General features: G+C 38.4%; 1 protein-coding gene across 1 annotated transcript; it reads right to left on the bottom strand.

Moving 5' to 3' along the window:
* Window positions 1-555: 555 nt before the first annotated feature.
* Window positions 556-1,515, bottom strand: LOC118836525 (olfactory receptor 56B1-like). Its single transcript, XM_036743784.1, has one exon. It carries the CDS (start codon window positions 1,513-1,515, stop codon window positions 556-558), a length of 960 nt encoding a protein of 319 aa, XP_036599679.1.
* Between the last annotated feature and the right edge of the window lie 17,615 nt (window positions 1,516-19,130).

Here is a 19,130-nt window from a genome sequence, read left to right on the forward strand (position 1 = left end):
CCATCCAGCAACTGAAGCCCAAACAAGACTAAGAAGGTGGGGGCAGACAGGGAGTGAAAATTTGTTCATTATTATTTTTATTATCACTGCAAAGTCTTTTTCAGCATCTTTCGCTATGCCAGACTTCACTGACTACTACATGAAAGCACATTTAAATGGATATGCTTCCACATCCCTAGAATGAACTTCTAAATATAGTCCAGTATGATATCAATAGGATCCTGAAGTAACAAGGAATTTTCTATTTTTCTGTTTTATATTTTTTCCATTTTTTCTTTTTCTGTTCTATTTTTGTTCTGTTCTCTATTTTCTGTGACTTCAGCTTAGAGGCAGTAAAGAGTCATGTACAATAAAGAGCTTTTTGTATAGAGGCCCATGTCTAGAAGACATAATCAAATCAATGTAGTGATATTAACATGATGTAGCTTCTACAATTTCAGTCACTCACTGGATAAGAACTTAGAACCAGTTCATGCCCTCAACCTAGTCAATTTCTAAAGCTCATAGAATATACCTATGGACTGAGTGTCTATTGTGAGAGCCATGCCCATGGGTTTATCTGTACTCTGTGGCCACCCTGAGTATTCTTAGGGAACCCAGCCTAAGTTCCTTCGTCCTGAGTGCATATACAATGGGGTTGAGGGCTGGAGGGATGATGTTGTGCAACACATTGAATAGCACAGGGATAAGGGGAAATTTCCTCCCTGCTAGGTGGGTGACAGACACCACAACAATGGATGTATAGAAGAAGAGGATGAGGATAAGGTGGGAGCTACAGGTGCTCAGAGCTTTGGATGCAGATTTTGCAGAGTTCATTCTCAGTACAGAATTGACAATCAGGGCATAGGAAAGGATTATCAAGCACAAGTCACCACCCATTAGTGTCCAGGCAATGACTAGTTGGCAAATTCTATTGAGTGTCCTATCATCACAGGCCAGACTGGTGACCCCCAAGTTGGAGCACAGGCAGTGTTCAATCTCATTCGAGGAGCAGTAATCTCTCTGAGCAGCCAGCACAGGCACTGGCATAACAGCCAGTCCATTTCTGAGCACCATGAATACTGTAGCTTTAAAGACAGAAGAGTCTGTGACAATAGTTGGATAGCGGAGGGGATGGCAAATAGCCACATATCTGTCAAAAGCCATGCAGAGGAAGATGCCTGACTCCATGGCCAGGAAGTAGTGTATGGCAAAGATCTGAGCAAAGCACTCAGGGAGGCTGATGGCCTTGGCATCAAACCAGAAGATAGCTAATATCTTGGGCACGATGGTGGTGGCCAGGCCCACATCTACAACAGAAAGGATTCCCAGGAACTGGTACATGGGCTGGTGCAGGCTGGGCTCCTGTTGGATTGTAAGCAGGATAAGAAGGTTGGCACCAAGAGATGAGAGGTAGAGTAATGCCAGGGGTAGAGATAGCCAATGCTGCCAGTTATAGATTCCTGGAAGCCCTTTAAGGATGAACTCAGTAATCTGGAAGTGAGAACTGTTGGAAACTTTCATAAATGGAGGCATTCTTACCTAAAAGAAAACAAAAAATCCCAAATTTTCCTTTTTAGTGACCCACTACTAAACAGGTATAAAGAAGAAACTGTGAAGCCCTTTTGAGCAAACAAACCCACCTTTATTAAAAGAATCAAATTTAGGGTTTACAGGCCACCCAGTACAGTCTGAGACCCCAAGCTATAGGATTTACATTTATTTATAGTTCTCTTGATTCACATTTATTTATAGTTCTCTTGATTCATATTTGGTGTAAGAGGGCTAGATACGATTCAGTTATCATACTTGTCCTTTTTTTCTAGAAGATTTGGTCTTTTTCATTATTCAAAATCATGAGCATCTTTTACACAATAGGTCAAGGTAGCTGATTTCATCACAAATCTAGGGCAGCTCAGTATATTTTAATATGAAGATGATTATTATGATTACACGCTATACATTTTATAATGATTTAGTGACACTCCTAAGGCTAACTTAACATAGGAATTCACCTGGGATTACATCTTAGCTTTGGTTACACAGGTTTTTCCCTGGGTGTATATCCTTAACATGAATCACAGTTACTTCTTATTAAAATGATTACAGCTGGTGAATGATTAGCAAGGCAATTCAGAGCAAAAACACTCAAGGTATGGATTATTGATCTTTTCCTTTACATAATGTATATAAAATGCCACAATGTTTGATACCTTACACAGAAAATTGCCAAGACAATTTCCATAGCCTATAGAAATTTACAAAGGAAATACTCTCAGTTTCCCGTGCAACACACTAGACAATTGGTGTAATTAAACCCAAGACAAGAGGGAGCACCCCTTTTGTGAAGGATGTTGTTATTTTGCTGACCTCATGGAACATATTCATAACCATCAAACCTTGTTCAGTCCTCTATGCTCTAGACCTTAGGAAAATCACGGTACAACCTTAGCCATGACACTTTGGTAGAAGCATAAAGAAGTAAAGGAAATGTGGCAGAACACAGGATGAGCAAACAGATACACAAAGTCTATAGCCACATTTTTCTCCTTTGGCTCCTACTTTTTCAATGGCAATCATCTCAGCAACAGCGCAAAATGAGACGTTCTTTAAACTCTAATCATAAACCCTGTTCTCTTCCTGCTCAGCTGCTCATTGTAGAGAGCCCAAGATGTCTACAGTTGGCTGCCAAAGCAATGCCTTCTCCAAGCATTAGAGAAAGGGTGGTACACTACTCAAGGCTTCTTGAAATAGTTGCTACCTTTCTATCTCCATAGCTCAATTGTCTTGCCTTTCATATTATAGTAATAAGATCTGTTCTCTAAGACCAATCTATTCTCGTTTATCTGCCTTAGGTGAAATGGGTATTAAGAATAGAGGATCTACCTGAGTATCTTTTACTACTCAGCAACTCTAGCTACCAAATTCAGGAATGTAGACATATTCTATTAATTCAGATGTGTCTAGAGCAGTGAATTGTACCACTTGGTACCCAATCTGCAATTTTTTTTAATATTTCAGAATGGGTAATCAATGACACAGCATTGTATCATATGGCAGCTATGCTATATCAATGATGATCTTAACAAAGTCCCCCTTTTCCCGTACTTAAAATAAATCAGTGCTGGTTCCAAGTTGCCTATCTGTTGTAGGTCAAACAAATTGGCATATCACCTTTTTTCCCCTTTGACTTTTCTTGTCTGTTCATCTTCCCAAAGTATGGGCAGGATGACTCCATAACCAAAAGACTTCTGCCCCCTGACACCCACCCCACTGCTGAACAGTTAGGACTTCCAGATTTTTGATCTGCCTCACAATGGGACTTTTTCTTTTATATGTTGCCCTCTTGGGTTAGAGTGTGAGCTTGAGAGCAAGTACTGTCAAGCTTGTTTCCATTTGTATTCCTAGCATTTAGCAAAGTGCCTGCCAAGTGCCACTTAAATACTTTTTCATTCAATTGTTCATTTACTTCCTCACCTATAGTTTACAGTTATTTTGGTGCTCTGACAAATGATTATGGAACTTATGGAACTGTTGTTGTAAATTAACTTCAAATTCTTCCCATCTAGTAATCATATCTGACTGAAAAGAGAGGTCCCTCAAATCTTTATTTCCTCTTATGAAAGGGACTAGGGATATTTAATAATGATAACATCTAGCTTTAATGTTTACCAAGTGCTTTACATAAAATACTTTATTTGATTCTCACAACTACCCTGTGAGGTAGGCAGGAGTGGAGACTAGAGCCAGCTCTAACCAGCTTGAGAGACCTTGTAGTTAAATTTTCAATGTGAGAAATTAAGCCTCAGAAATTGGCAAGAGTTGCTAATTAGGGATTGATTTATTATTTTGTTGACTGCCTAAACTTTAGAAAGTGTTTATAATAAAAATTAAACTTTAAAATGTTTTTATACACACTTTTTTTAAAGGACAAATCATTTTTTAAACATTTACCTGTACATCTCTGGAGGTATTACACTCACAATGAAGAAACTGAGTCAGAGAAAGGTTAAGTGACTTACAGTCACATAGCTAGTAAGTTTGTGAGGCAGGATTTGAGCTCTATCCTTCCTGGCTCCAATACCAGTGCTTTATCAATCATGTCATCTAGCTGATCTAGATGATTCACTTGTCATTTCTTGCAAATCCTGAGGCTATGCAGACACTTGTAGATTTCCCTGGAACAAAGCCACTGCTACCTCAAGGAAATCTTTGGTGACATTTGAGGACCAACCACAATGGGAAGCTGAGCTCCAGTCTAGACAGGAGTTATGCTGCCTGATCAACTAAAGCCTGAACATGACTTCTGTCAAAGTCCTGCTGATCATCTCCAAAATTGATTGGCCTGAGTGAAACCCTGTGTGATTTTCACCAGAATGTCAATTTAAACCTCAAAATGGGCAAAATCATTTCTTGAGGCTCTCTAGCAACTCAGGACCTGGTCCTGTACAGTCTATCCTTGAACAGGATCTGAGGTCAGTACTATCTCAAGAGAAAACACAGCAGCTGCTTTATTTTGAATAATGGAAGCTGTGCCCTTGTGGTGATAATTGTGATTAAAGATCTCTCCCTAGCCATTCATTCCCTTAACAGGACTCTGGTGGAGTTAGTTAAAGGAAGCTTGATTGAGGGAGGCCCATACCCTTTTGCTAAGTAGGTGCTAAGCCCCAGGTCCACACCCTTTTTCTAAGTAGGTGTGAAGCCCTAGGGCCCTAAGAAGGGTGTATATAGATCCTGAAGGTAGCCATTAAGCAGAGAGACAGAGAACTAGAAGAAATAAAGAGGTGGTGAGATAGAGAACTGGAAGGACAGAAAGAGAGGACTGCAGAGATGGAGAGGTGGAGAGATAGAGAGAATTGCAAGGGCTCTAAGAACTGCAAGGGCTTTCAGAACTGCAAACTCTCAGAACTATGGGAGGAGAGGACACAGGCAAGCAGAAAGTAGAGATTTGTGAGTGAGTGTTTACATAAGGCCTAGGTAGAGGGGAAGGTTACAGGATGGCTTGGCTCCTTGTTTCAATATTGCGTTTTAATTTCCTTGCTGTTACACTGAAATGGACTTACTGGTTTTGGGATACAATTGTTGCTATGTTGAATTGGAATGATTGGTTTTGGGATTTGATCCACTGGTGTCTGAATAAATGTTTTACTTCTTCTGCATTCTACATAGAGAATCTTACATTTTGTGATTCCAAACTATAAAGGTATATTTATGGTCACCATTGACATCATGAATCTTGCCTTACTGATACAGCCCTGGCTCTGGTGGATTTTTTTCCTTTAGTTTATTTTCTACTTAGGAATACAAAGGCTCATCAGTTCTTTAAGAATAAGATATTCCATTAAGTGGACCTCTCAGTTCTTATTCAAAAATTTCTTGAAAACTTAACACCACAAATGGTTGGTCCATAGCTGACAAAATTCTTTGGTATTTTCTATTAATGATGGTTCAATGTTTCTTTTGTTTGCTCAACATTGCTGTTTCTTTATCACAAAGAATATAAATCATGTGAAAGGTATGCAGGGTGTTTTTTAATGGGCTAGAAATTTAATGTGAGTCAAGTATGTTTTAAAAATGTGATCTTAGGTTACATTGAAATAAGCACATTCTCTGTATTAGGGATTCTTAACTATTTTGTTTCAAGGACCTCTCTGGCAATATGCTGAAGCCTACGAACACCTACTCAGAATAATGTGTATGTTTTTTTTTAATAAATTAAGGAAATACTAACTTTTAGTTAGAGGTTAGTAGAAATAAGGTTGTATTTTTTTCCCAGTCAAGTTAACAGACCTCCTGAAATCTATCCATGGAGTCTTTCAGAGGTCATGGATCCCAGGTTAAGAACCCCTGCTTTAGAAGGATGCATGATAATCCTGCTGCAATTAAATATTATATCCTACTCTAGGAGATTAATTTTGAAATAAATAATAAGAAAAATATCCAGAGTAATCCAGCTGAGCTCTAACCTATACTATACTTGTAAAGTTTTTAAAAATGGGTCTTTATCTTGAAGATGTAAATGCTGAAGGTAGAGGAAGGATCATGATGATGATTTTAAGTTAACTGAAGGGCTTTTATATGCAACAAGTAATAGACTAATTCACAGAGAGCAGAATTGGAAAAACAACTGGAAATTACAAGGAGAAAGAGTTTGACTTAATTCAAGAAAAATATTCCTAACAGCATGAGCTGTTAGAACGGACTTCCTAGGGGAGGGGGAGGGGAGAGCTCCTCATTACTAAAGGTCTTAAAGCAGAGGCAGGATGTCCACTTGTCAAGAATTTTGGAAATAAAGTTTATACTATGGGTAGGGGTTGAACTAAATAAACATAAAAGTCCTTTCCAACTTAACAAGTTTATTATTCTTGTCTTTCCAAAGAACAGAACATAATGTGTTGCAATTACTTGGGGGTGGGTATTCATTGTCATCAAGAGGTAGATAAGACCTCTAAATTTCATTACTACAGGCAATGAATTGGACACCACACTAGTTATAGCTCTGAAAATATATCTCTCACCTCTATATCGAGTCATTTAATAACATTCCCTTATCCCTCACACAGTGTTCCAACTAAATTGGCCCCCTGTTTTCTATCCATGGCACTCCATCTCTTGCCTCTGCATTTGCATCAGGTATCCCTCATTTCTGAAATTCCTATTACAAGAAGTCAGTTACTTAAACATTTACTCAGTCAATTTACCTGTTGAAAGTTGAAGCTTCCCATTGTTGGAACCAAGATAACACAAATTCTTATGTGGCTGCATTTAACATGGCATGATGAGATTGTGCCTCTTAGTATAGTCCCATTTCCTTTTTATTAATAAATGACATTTTCACAGAATTTCTTTTTTTTTTCAAGGCACTATTCCCAGCTCCCATGGGCTCATCTACTATCTGAGAGGTTCTTCACTAGGATATTTTCTAATTACTTTAGACAAACCAATTTAAGGTGGAAGCCCCCAAAGGACCTGGATATTCACCACCCTGTCCTAGTCTAAGGCTGGTTGCAATGCTCAGTACAAATGGTCAGGCAGAGAATGATTAAGTAATTTACTTACGGTCACATAGTAAGTGTCTGAGGCAGGATTCAAGTTCCATCCTTGCTATCTTGAAGTCCAGTGTTCTATCCATTACATCATCTAGTAGATGATCTGCTACTTACCTTGGGTTTTGACAGGGATATTAGAGACTGCAGCAATCAGTACTGTAGGGATCACTGTAAAGTCCTGGAACAGATCCTTGTAAATATGGACCTTTAGCATGTGAGAAGCTCTGTTTCATAATGTCTACAGGTACATGGTGAAAACTTATGATTTATGACCAGTAGAAAGAACTTCAAGTGGGTGAGGAAGTGGTCGGAGTAGCCACTCAGTAGCCTGATAAATTGGTGGAGGAAGGGAAAAGGAAGAGTTATTTACCAATCATGAAGGAAGAGCAATAAAGCCCAGGTTAGATAGGGTCAGAAATAGTGTCCCTATTGATGAAAACTTCTTATATATTATAACTATCCTCTAAGGGGATGTCTCAGTCTCTGGTGAATTGCTTTGGGAAGCAGAGTCCTTTGTGTGATGAAGGTTCTCACAGTTTATTGTAAATAGCATTTGGTCTCTATTTTTAAAGTTGGGTCTCTGATAAATCTCCTTCCACCTAATTTCTGATAATCACAGCTAGTATTTACTTATCACTTTGAAGTGTGTAAAGCACTATTCATACATTATCTCATTTAATTCTCACAACAACCCTGGGAGGTAGGTGTTATTATTATCTTCATTTTGGAAATGAGGCTGAAAGAGATTGTTCAGGGTCACAGAGCTAGTAAGGAACCAAGTAAAAGAGATGGGCAATGAGGTACTATGTGTGAAGAATAGAGACAAACAATCTGATTGGATTAAGAGAACAAGAGGGGGAGTAAGTTGGGGCTAAGTTGTAAAGGGCTTTAAAATCTAAACCAAGTGATAGATCTAAACAAACCAGCTACTCACTGGTTGCCCATCTTTATTCTATATGATCAATACTTGTTACACTTCTTTTTTCTTTTTTGTCTCTCTAGAGCTTACCTTTGGGACATCCATACTGGATCCTCTTAGTAACTCTCTAGTCACCTTTAGATGGCAAGTTTCTTTGATTTTTTTCAACACTTAAAAATACTTACTTACATTCATACTTTTAACAAACCCCATCTAATAGTATGTCTGTCAATCTCAAGGGCTAATGAATTGGGATTTTGGAAATTTTCTGAAGAGGGAGATGGTGTATACAAAAAATAGTGGTTAAGGAAGAATATCCTAGGAGCTATGTGTGACATGGATTGTTAGAGAGAATGCTTAGATGCAGGAAGAATAGAATGGAAGCTGAAGTAGGCAGGGAGCTGATTAGGGGAAGTCCAGTTAATTGGATGAACATAACTCTTCCTTTAACCATATCCATTAAGACTTTGTTAAAGGGGAAAAAAGATAACTCCTGATTGTTTTTAAAGACTGTGTTTAATATTAATTTCAAGAGAGTGGGATATTTGTCGAGACAATTTGGTGGGCTAGGACCTAAATAAGCAATATGGTCCATAAATGCTTACTATGCCCTAGTGACTGTGCTAAGCACTGAAGATTTAAAGAAATAACTGCACATGTAGATAGAACAGATTGAAGGTAATCTTAGAGCGAAGACATAAGTAGCTGGGGTGACTAGGAGAAGGTTCCTGAAGAATGTAAGGTTTGAGGTGAATTTTAAAGGAAGTCAGAGAAGCTAAGAAATGGAAGTGAGAAGGGAGGTTATTAAAGGCATAAGAGTCAACCAGTGAAAGGCAGAGTTAAGAGATGGAGTGGCATGTGTGAAAAACAGTAAGAACGTCAATAGATCATATGTGATCTAATTCTTGAAGGGAGAGGAACGTGTAGGAAGGCTGGAAAGGGGCCAGGTTGTAAATTGCCTTAAGTGGCAAGCATGATTTTATATTTGATCCTGGAGGTAATAGCGAGTTACTGGAATTTATTGAGTAGGAATGTGACATAGTGATAGCTGTATTTTAGGAAAATCATTTTGGCAGTTGAGGGTAGATTAAAGTCAGCAGTGGTTTATGTGAGTGGAGAATAGGAGGCCTATTTGAGAGATGTGAATATTGAGATGATAAGATTTGAGAGCAGAATGAATATTTGGGGTAAATTGAATAAAGATTCTAAAAGTAGAATAAAAGTTGTAACTTTTGACTGGAATAATGGTGGTACTCTTGACCAGGGATAGGGAACGTTTTCATATTGGAAGACTACATTAATTTAGCTCTAATCAAATAAGGATGAATTCAAGAAACTTCAATTAGATGTACTTATTTTTAAAAAATCTGACTACCATGCACTTAATAATTTCAAAAAATGAAAACTATTTGTCAATTTTAAAGTTATCTAGCTTTTTAATGATTTTATTGTGTTGACCCCATAAATTCTCACCAACCAGCCTTATGCAGTAATGGCACCAGTCAGGTGGGGATAGTTAGAACTAAAGCACAAGCATAGCCATAGTCAATTTAGCCCTTATGCCTTACTAATTTTATAATTGTTCTGATCAATTTAGGAGGATTATTTCATTGAAACATTTTACTTTTTGGTATTTTAAGTGCATTAATTTCAAAAATAAAAAAATTTAAAAGATGAACAAAAATGTATTAATAAAAATAAAAGCATTTGTTCTGTAAAATTTGGATTCAGTCAAAAAACCACACTTAAGGGCCTAGAAGGCCACATGTGGCTTTAAGGCTGCAGGTTCCCCACTGCTGCTCTTGACCATGATATAAAAAAGAAGGGATGGTTTCAAAAAGGATGAATTGATATGTTTTGTTTTGTACATGTTGAGTCTGAAACGCCTACAGGATATTCAACTTGAGATGTTCAAAAAGCAGTGATGGGTCTGGGGACTGAATCTCAAGAAAGAGATTAGGACTAGATATATAGAACTGGGAATCATCTACATAGAGATTATTTTTGAATGCATAGTCCCTAATGAGATCACCAAAAGAGATAGTAAAGAAGGAAAAGTGAAGAAGACCTTAAGAGATATTCATAGTTAGTGTGATGAATGTGGATAGAAATCCAACAAATGAAACTGAAAAGGAGCAATAAGTATTAAGCAAATGGGGAGAGAAGAATGTCACAGAAACCTTGAGACTAGAAAGTATGTAAGAGGAAGCAATTAGCAGTCAAATGATACTAAAACGTCAAGAGGGTTGAGAAATGTCCATTAGATGTGACAATTATGAGATAACTGATAAATTTAGAGATACTAGTTTCAGTAGATTAATGGGGTCAGTTGAGAGAGTTATTCATGAGCAATGTTTCTGAAACCACCAAACTTCCAGTAGAAAGGTGAAGAGATTTTTATTCCCTATATGGCATGATTCCAGATCAGCTTAAGGGTTTCCTTGCACATATATCCCAAGTTCTAGAGTTTGGAGAACTGACATTCTAGGCAGAATTAATGGATTTCCTAACTGGAATGACTATTGGACAAAGAATAAGATTGCCCACCATTCTCTTAAGCCAGTAGTATGTTCTAATAAAAGGGATAAGGGGATGTAATTAGGACATTACTCCCATTCTCTGTACCAGTATTAGAGTCAGTGATTCAACCAGTTGTGCGCCAATAGGAACAGAGTTGCTCATCTATGTATATGTATATAATTATATTTACGTAGGTTACAAATGCATATATGTATCTGATACTCATTTGATACTTATTTGATGCTCACAACTCTATGAAGTTGGTTCCATTACTGTCCCAATTTCACAAATCAGTAAACTGAGGGAGGTTAAATAAATTGCCCAGGGTCACACAGTTTGTAAATGTCTGAGGAAGTAATCCTCTGATAAATCCTTTGGGAGTATATTAATCTCTGATTTATATTCTAGCTTCTGATTTATTTCCTCTTTTTAAAAAATTAATACATAATTTGATCATCAGGTACAGATGGCATCAGTCAGAATTTTCCATGGTAGAGAGAAGATTGCTGCTCCGGGGATATTCTGGTCTCGATTCTATTTATAGTATTTCCATTTTGTCATATCTCTAAAGGTCGTCTGTCCAGTTGTTGCTTTCCCCTTGTCCAGTGGCCACACCAGTACACAGATCCCTCCTCCCTTAGTAAGGCTGTTTTTTCCAGAGTACACAGAGTGTTACGTTGTGATACAACAGTATAGCCACTGAGATTATACATTGTATGCACACAGTAAAAATGGATGAAAACATGTAGAAAGGGAAAGTTCCAGAGTTGAGCTTTGAAGTGATCTCAACTTATCAACAGCACATTCATCTGCAAAAGCTTCTGGGGTCTCATGTGGCAAAAGGTGGGAAGAATTACACCTGCTAGGGTTGGGGGCAAGGGAGCAGAAGCTAAAATTTGGAGAACATTTTTTCTAGAACAATGGCAAAGCAGCTATGGTTTTTACTAAATTATAAATCAGAGATGTTTCCCCATGGCCCCTTCTCCTACCATTTCAGCTGAGAACTCACAGGGAGACAACTCCCAGCTCATGGTAGCAAGTAGGTGGCCTAGAAGTACTCACTGATTGCCACCTATCATAGGCTGCACCGAAGAATAAGAGCTGGTCTCAAGGCCACAAAGACCTTGATCCTGCCTCTGACCATCCTTGGCTGTATAACCCTGAGAGGTTGCTTAACTCCTCAGAGGGGTCGAACTCCCAGCCACCAGCTGTAAGTGACCTGCAAACGTCTCCAATGCAGCTGAAATCAGGTTGAAATGCAATTGGGAAATGTTTAACAAAATAAATAAAGATGCAATACAACATAGATAATATTACTTTGTGGTTTTCTAAGTCAGTATGTGGCATGCTGAGTGATTTCTATTTAAGTCTGATACCAGTTCTCTAAGACTCAAGTTACAGAGAAGGTAATTGACCTGCATTGGTAGAGGGAATTTCCTTAACTGGGAGTCCCCCATGCCAATGAAATCACAGGTCCACATTCTGTCTCTGTAGGTAAGCTCTCTTTGGGCAAACTTGGTACCTTTAAAAATTAGAAATCTTTCTTATTGGCATTTATTGAGGGGAAAGGGGGTGAGAGGGAGGGGGAAGAGAAGTAATAGTGTCATCTGAAAACATAGAAATGACTTGGTACTTAGGGTCATGTAGTTTTCAAAGTGGAATGAAACAGATTCCTCTTCAAATCACTAGATTTTCCTAACTCTTTAATACCTTTCTAAAAAAAGACAAGTCCTCTATTCTTGTGTGTGTATACTCTAGTGAAGAAAGTCTCCCCATCCTGTCCTGACCTACCCCCTCAGAGAAAAGTTGTTATTTGGGGCCAGTGACTAGAACTGCTACACTCCAGCTTTTCTTACTTTGAACTAGCATTCAATATAATGTAAGGCAGCCAACACTTATCAAGCGATAACACAATTTTGCAGATTTTCAAGTTGTTGTCTCAGTCACTCACTGGATAAGGACAAAAAAATAAGAGGTTTGTTGCAATTTTTCTCTAATTTTAGGGGCAGGTAGATGGTATAATGGATAAAGTACTGGACCTAGAGTCAGGAAGACCAAAGTTCATATCCACTTGCAGATACTTGTTAGATGTGTGAACATGAGCAAGCTACTTAACATCCCTTTGTCTCAGTTCCCTCATCTTTAAAGTAGAACCTCCCTGCCAGGGTCTTTGTAAGGTTCAAATGAAATATTAGTGTCATGTCCCTGGCACAAGTGTTGATGTTCTTCAGTTCATGTTGTTCATTTCAGTTGTGTCTAACTCTTTGTGACCCCATTTGGGGTCTTCTTGGCAAAGATATTGGACTGGTTTGCCATTTCCTTCTTCTACTCATTCTACAGATGAAGAAACTGAGTCAAACAGGGTTAAGTGACTTACTAGGTGTTACACAGCTATTAAGTGTCGGAGGCCAGATTTGAACTCAGGAAGATGTTTTCCTCACTGGAGATCCTACACTCTCTCCATTGCACCACATACCTCCCAAGCGCTATATAAATATTAGCTGTTATTTATGTCTTTAAACATTGATTATTTTAGATTAAACTCTTTCCTTAGGCATGGTGGGAATGGCTGTGTCCCCAGAGAAAAGGCTGATTTTGATATGAGCAACTGGGCCTTTGCTGCTCTGAAACTTCCCCAAAGGGACACTATAAATATCTCTAGCAAGGAGATTTTGGGTATGGACTTTCAGATAGGGGAAACTTTCATATCCTAGGTTACTCAAGATAACACAGCAACCTGCTAGAACCTAATCCAAGATCATCTGTTTGCACAGCCATCTAGTCCATGAGTAGAAGGCCAATGACTGTTGGGGACAGCAAATAGAGAGTAATTCTGATATATGGGAAGAAGAGCAGAGAGGGTTGAGACTGGTTTCAAACAGTTTCCCCTACTTTCAGAGAGCTCTGTTTGGTTTTAGGATTCCAGATTGGACACTTGAGTAGGGGAGATAGAGGAATGAAAGGAGAGAGGCTTCCTGAAAATTCTTATTTCTTTGTGTGCATAACCCACTAGGTAAAAGAGTCATCTATGTGCTTGGAATGTAGGGCAGTCAACTGCCATTAGTTCAGATACCATTTAAAGTTGAAGTCATTTTCAGGACTCTTTGGGAGGATAATGGATCCTGGCTTGAATTCCCTTGGCTTTCCTCTGTCATCTCCAAGTGCCAAAGGTAGGAAGTCTCATCCCCAGCATCACTGTTCACCAGAGGGGAATCTCGGGGTTGGCTCATCACTTTCTCTTTACTGGCTGATGTTATACCTGCTGAACAAATAATATAGTTTCATCAAAGATGGAATGTAAACAGAACAATGGAAGATGGCATACATTAGTAGGTGCACAATAAATGTTTGGTGAAGTAAATTCAAATGATATTTTTAAAAAAAATTGTCAGAGGTGGTGGGAGTAAGGGCTGAAAATTGGGGGAATAAAACAAACCAAGTATTATAAATAGTGTATCATGTCTAGAACTTTCTAGATATGGGCTTGCTAGGTACAAAACTCAGGCAGCCACCAGTGATTGAAATCCCTACATCCCCAATTTTTAAACTATCTCAGCTTTTTGAGTACTGACTTTGTATTTCAGGTATTTTAGCTTGAGATAGTGTAATGAATAATAAATAAAAATAAAGAAAGAAAGAAATGCCTCCCACATATTGGATGTATCCTCTATAGAGGAATGGGTAAAATGACTTAGGATTTCAATGCATGAAAGGGCTGGGTTCTAATTACACTGGTGTAGTGTGTTCTGACAGTGAAAATGTATCAGAACACCAAAGTGCTGCATTCTCAGATCTCTACTAAATACTATGAGGATTTTTCTTAAAATCATATTCTTTTTAATAATAGTAATAATCACTATAGAATTTATATAGTACCTACTAGGTATCAGGCACTGTGCTAAGCACTTTTACAAATATTTGATCCTCATGGTAGCCTTGGGAGGTAGGTGCTACCCTCCATCCCCATTTTACAGATAGGGAAACTGAGATAGAAATGAAATGACTTTCCCAAGATCACGTAGCTAGTAAGCTAGTAAGGCAGAATTTGAACTCGGGTCTTCCTGACTCCAGGAACAGGATTCTATTCACTATTCTACCTAGTTTTTTTGGTATGTGGAACTCTAGGGCACTTTAGAGTTAAGTAATTTGCCCCCAAATGACTTAATCTATATGTATCTGAGGTGGATTGGAACCAATGACTCGACTCTGAATCTGAGTCTAGCTGCGTACCACAGTATTCTGTCTCTCGGAAAGTATACTGTTTTATGGGGATGGCATTCTAGAGGATATTACAGTCTAATTGGGGAGGCAAAAATATAGTAAGAACTGCATCAGTCAAAGGAATTCCACTGGATGAAGTAAGACTTCCTGTGCTTTGAAACATCAGCGTTATTTTCATAAGTAGAGGGAAGGAAGAAAAGGGGAAGAGGAGAAAGAAAGTATGAGTAAAGGCATTAATAACCAAAATGAGGGAGGGAGAGAGGAGAGCAAAAAGCAGAGGTTGTGTGCTAGGACATGGTTTGGGCATGAGTTTTAAAGGCAGATTAAGGCATAGTATAGTCATCGGGAATGATCACTAAAACTCCCCAACACAAACATGCACTTCTTGTTTCCACCTCCTCCCCACACTTGATGATGTTGGGGACACCACTTAGATAAATATATGCTCTGCTCCAGTTGACAGGTGACTCTTATTTACCTTCTCACACCTTCTGTAACTTGGCAGAGTGCCAAGTTTTTGCTTCCCTCTACCTGGAGCTAGGCTTTACCACCTTACTACTTCAAGAAGGAAGCAAAGAAGAGTGCTGGGACCATACCTGAATGTGAACAGAAATGGTTGAGGTGTGGGTAGAGATGAAGGAGGGCCAAGAAAAGTGTAAGAACTTCCCCTAACACCCACCCTGGGCTGGTTACATAGGGCTTCCCTACAACACCTAGTTAATAGCAACAAAAACAATAATAATACTTAGTTAAGCAAGAAGTTTTGGTCTTTTATCTATTTTCTTTTTCACAATTTACCTCCACAGGGAACTGGGGAGGGGTGGGGGGGGGGTCAGTCTATATTTGGCTTGTTTGGTTTCTCTAATCTTTGATATCTAGGTCTTGATCTCTGCACTCCACTGAAATCATGCTCTCCAAGGTTGTCCACAATCTTCTTCTTTAAACCTGATAGTCTTTTCCTAATCTTCAGCCTCTGTGCAACAATAGTTTTTATTGTCCATTCCATCCTCTTTACCTTCAACATTCATGACAATCCTCCTTTTCCTCCTCCAGATCTGACCATCCCATCTCAGTCTCCTTTATTTGATCATTATCTGTGCTATGTGCACTAATAATGAATGTGCTAGGATTCTTTCCAGGATGCAGTTTCCCTGCTCTTTCCTATTTCTCTGATCACAGGATTTCCCAAATGAATATTCAAATGGCTCTTTGAAGATAATTTCTAGATTGATAAAAATCAGTTCTCTGCACTCAGGTTCTACATCACCAGCTGCCTACTGGACATCTTCAACCAGACCCATCTCTACCTGAACAAGACTGAGCTCATTAGTTTTTCCCAAACTCAGGTAATCAACAAACTTCCCTTCCTATGTTAATGGCAGTGTTATCCTTTCAGCTTTGCTTTCTATCAATTTTGAAGGTTTGCAGAGTACTTTGAATAGATTACCTCATTCAATTCTCTTATTAGCTCTATGAGTTAAGCACTATTATTAAATCATTTACTAGATTAGATAGCTGAGACTCTGAGAAGTTCAGTGACCTGCCTATATAAGCAGCCACTTAATTAGGAAGGTAGAATTCAAATTAGGACTTCCTGCCTCCAGGTTCAATATTCTATGTATCGTATCTCTTCAGTGTCACTTTTGATTCTTTTTTTTTCTCTCTCACTTGCAATATCCACTCAGTTCTTAGTCTTGTAGATTCTACTTACATAATATTTCTTACTTTCAACTATTTCTTTCCACCCACGGTGACAAGGCTTTCCTTGTTGACTTAATTGATGATTATTCCTCCAGCCTTTTTCTAAATTGAACAGGTACATGTATCTAGTAGCTTATTTGTTCCCCCTAGAAAATTATAAACTCCTCAAGGGCAAGGACATTGTTTCTGGAATTTGCTTTGTTTTTGTATCCCCAGCATCTGATGTGGGGCTTTGCACATATAAAGAATTTAAATGCTACTTGGACTGGATTGGATTGAACTGAAACAAGCCGATGATCCATAGGTGTGAGCTCCTCCTCCTTCATTTTACCTTTGTATCCAGGATTTCTTTCCCTATATGTCCCCAGCTGAGAAAGCACCTTTCCTGAGCTTTGTCCAGGTACAAAAATCTCTATTTATTGTTCTACATAGAATCACACAACTTAGATGGGCAAAAGACCACACAGACCATTGAATTCAGCCCCCTCATTTTTAGATGAGGAAACTGAAGCCCAGCTCTTGTTGTTGAGTTGTTTCATGGTATCCGACTCTTCCTGACCCCATTTTGGGTTTTCTTGGCAAAGATACTGTAGTGGTTTGCCATCTCCTTCTCCAGCTCATTTTATAGATAAGGAACTGAGGTAAACCAGATTAAGTGACTTACCCAGGGTCACACAGTTACTAAGTGTCTGAGGTAAGATTTTAACTCAGAAAGATGAGTCTTCCTGACATCAGGCCAAGTACTCTACCTATCGCCCCATCTAGTTGCAGCAAGCCCTTAGCTGCCCCTAGCTGAGGGCCTGAGGACACAAGAATATGTATGTGCCTAGTACATTTTAGAGTCAGGATTCAAAGCCAGGTCTTCTGACTATGAATGATGTCTACATTCCACTGTCTCTCTTCCCAGAAAATTCACAAGATAAAAGCAGAAAGAGAGGTCACTTGGTACTGTTCTGAGGTAGTAAGAGAATATGTGAATAGCTAACCACAGAAAACTCAGATTTCCGTTAATGAGTCCAGCTTTTTTTGTCGTTTTAATACAAGATGATAATGTGTGGTAAAATAATGTAACCTTATGATTGTTGTTTTAAAAGTTCTAGAGACATAGTTTCCAGGTAATTAATCATTTTATTAATAATGCTAGTATTTTATTAATAGAAGAGTTAGTGACAATCTGGAATGCCAAAGACCTCTCGTGCCACCTCAATGCTTAGATGCTCTTGGAAAGGTGGGTGTGCCTGAGGGTGCCAATGGACTCTGATTGGTTCAAAAGTAATGAAAGAAAATGAATGTTATAATGAGGTGGACTTATTCCAATGATCTTTAGGTAGGTAACACCGAACACCCAAATCTTGGTCAAAGAGACTTATCAATTGCCATTTCTCCCCTGTGACAAAAAGGAGAATCCACATTTTCCCCAGATCTCTGAACAAACAAAATGAGCAGGAATCCACCCATTCACCTAAACTTAGAATTACTTTACTGTCTTTACTGATTAGAGTCTCTGCCCATGATTCCCCACACTGATTGATTTATGCATGAGGAAGTGGAAAAGGGAAAAAAAAAAACCTTGGTCCCTTATTCAACAATTAGATATTAAATACAAGAGATAATCATTTCTCATACTGGATGAGATAACTTCCAGATTGTTATGCTGGTGAGTAGGATCACCAGATCCTTTCAATACCAAATAATTATAAGAATCCACAAAACTGGAAGCTGAATCAAGCAGTAAATTCAACTAAGCAAAGACTAGCTTTATTTGTGGAAAATGGAAACATATATGAATGTATGTATGTATGTGTATCCACATGTATAGTAGAGACACAAACACACATGCATTCATATCCAAGTAATTTCGAAGGGGGCATTAAAAACTGAGGAGGAGTAGGAAAGACCTTGTATAGGAGATCTCACATGGAGCTGAGAGTTAAATGGAGCAAGGAACTGAAAGAGACAGAGCTGAGAATGGTGAACATCTGACAGATGTAGAAAAAACCATACCGAGTCACAGAGGCAGAAGAGGGAACATTATGAATGGGGAAAAGTAAATAGGCTATTTCGACTAGAATAGAGATTATGTGAAGGGGTAATAATGTGAAATAAATCTGGAAAGACTGGCAGGAGCCAGACTATGCAAGGTTACAGATGTCAAACACAAGGATTTGTATTTTCTCTTAGAGGCATTAGAGACAGAAAAATTTTGATTAAGTGAAAGATAGGGTCAGATCCCTGCTTTAGAAATAATTCAAGTAAACATTAGGTAAAATCAGCAAAATTAGGTAAAATCAAGTAAAAATAATACTTTATCAGTGAAAGGGGGTTTCCATATGAAGAATTTCCCACACTAATGAACTCACAGATTTGTACCTTTCCCCACATCTAAAAAAAAATTCAAAGCCTATGTTTAAAAATTCAACTTCCCTCGTGTTTAATAGACAATTGGAAGCATAATTAGATAGTAAATCATCCATATGAAAAAGACCTAAGCGTTATAATGGATTCACAAGGTTTTATGAGTCAACAGTGACATTCAAAATAGATGAAGGTCTCTTAGACAACATTTAGAGTATCTTAGCAACCAGGATGAGGATGGAGATAACCCTGCTATATTCTGCAAGTATACCTGGATTATTGAAGTCTCATTTCAGTTTTAAGAAGGACATTGATTTGAATTGGGGGGTGGGAGGAGGTTGTTGCTTGAAGAGGGTGATCAGCCTGTTGATTGACCTCAAGGTTTT

Source organism: Trichosurus vulpecula, chromosome 2, assembly GCF_011100635.1.
Source record: "Trichosurus vulpecula isolate mTriVul1 chromosome 2, mTriVul1.pri, whole genome shotgun sequence".
Lineage (NCBI taxonomy): Eukaryota > Metazoa > Chordata > Mammalia > Diprotodontia > Phalangeridae > Trichosurus > Trichosurus vulpecula.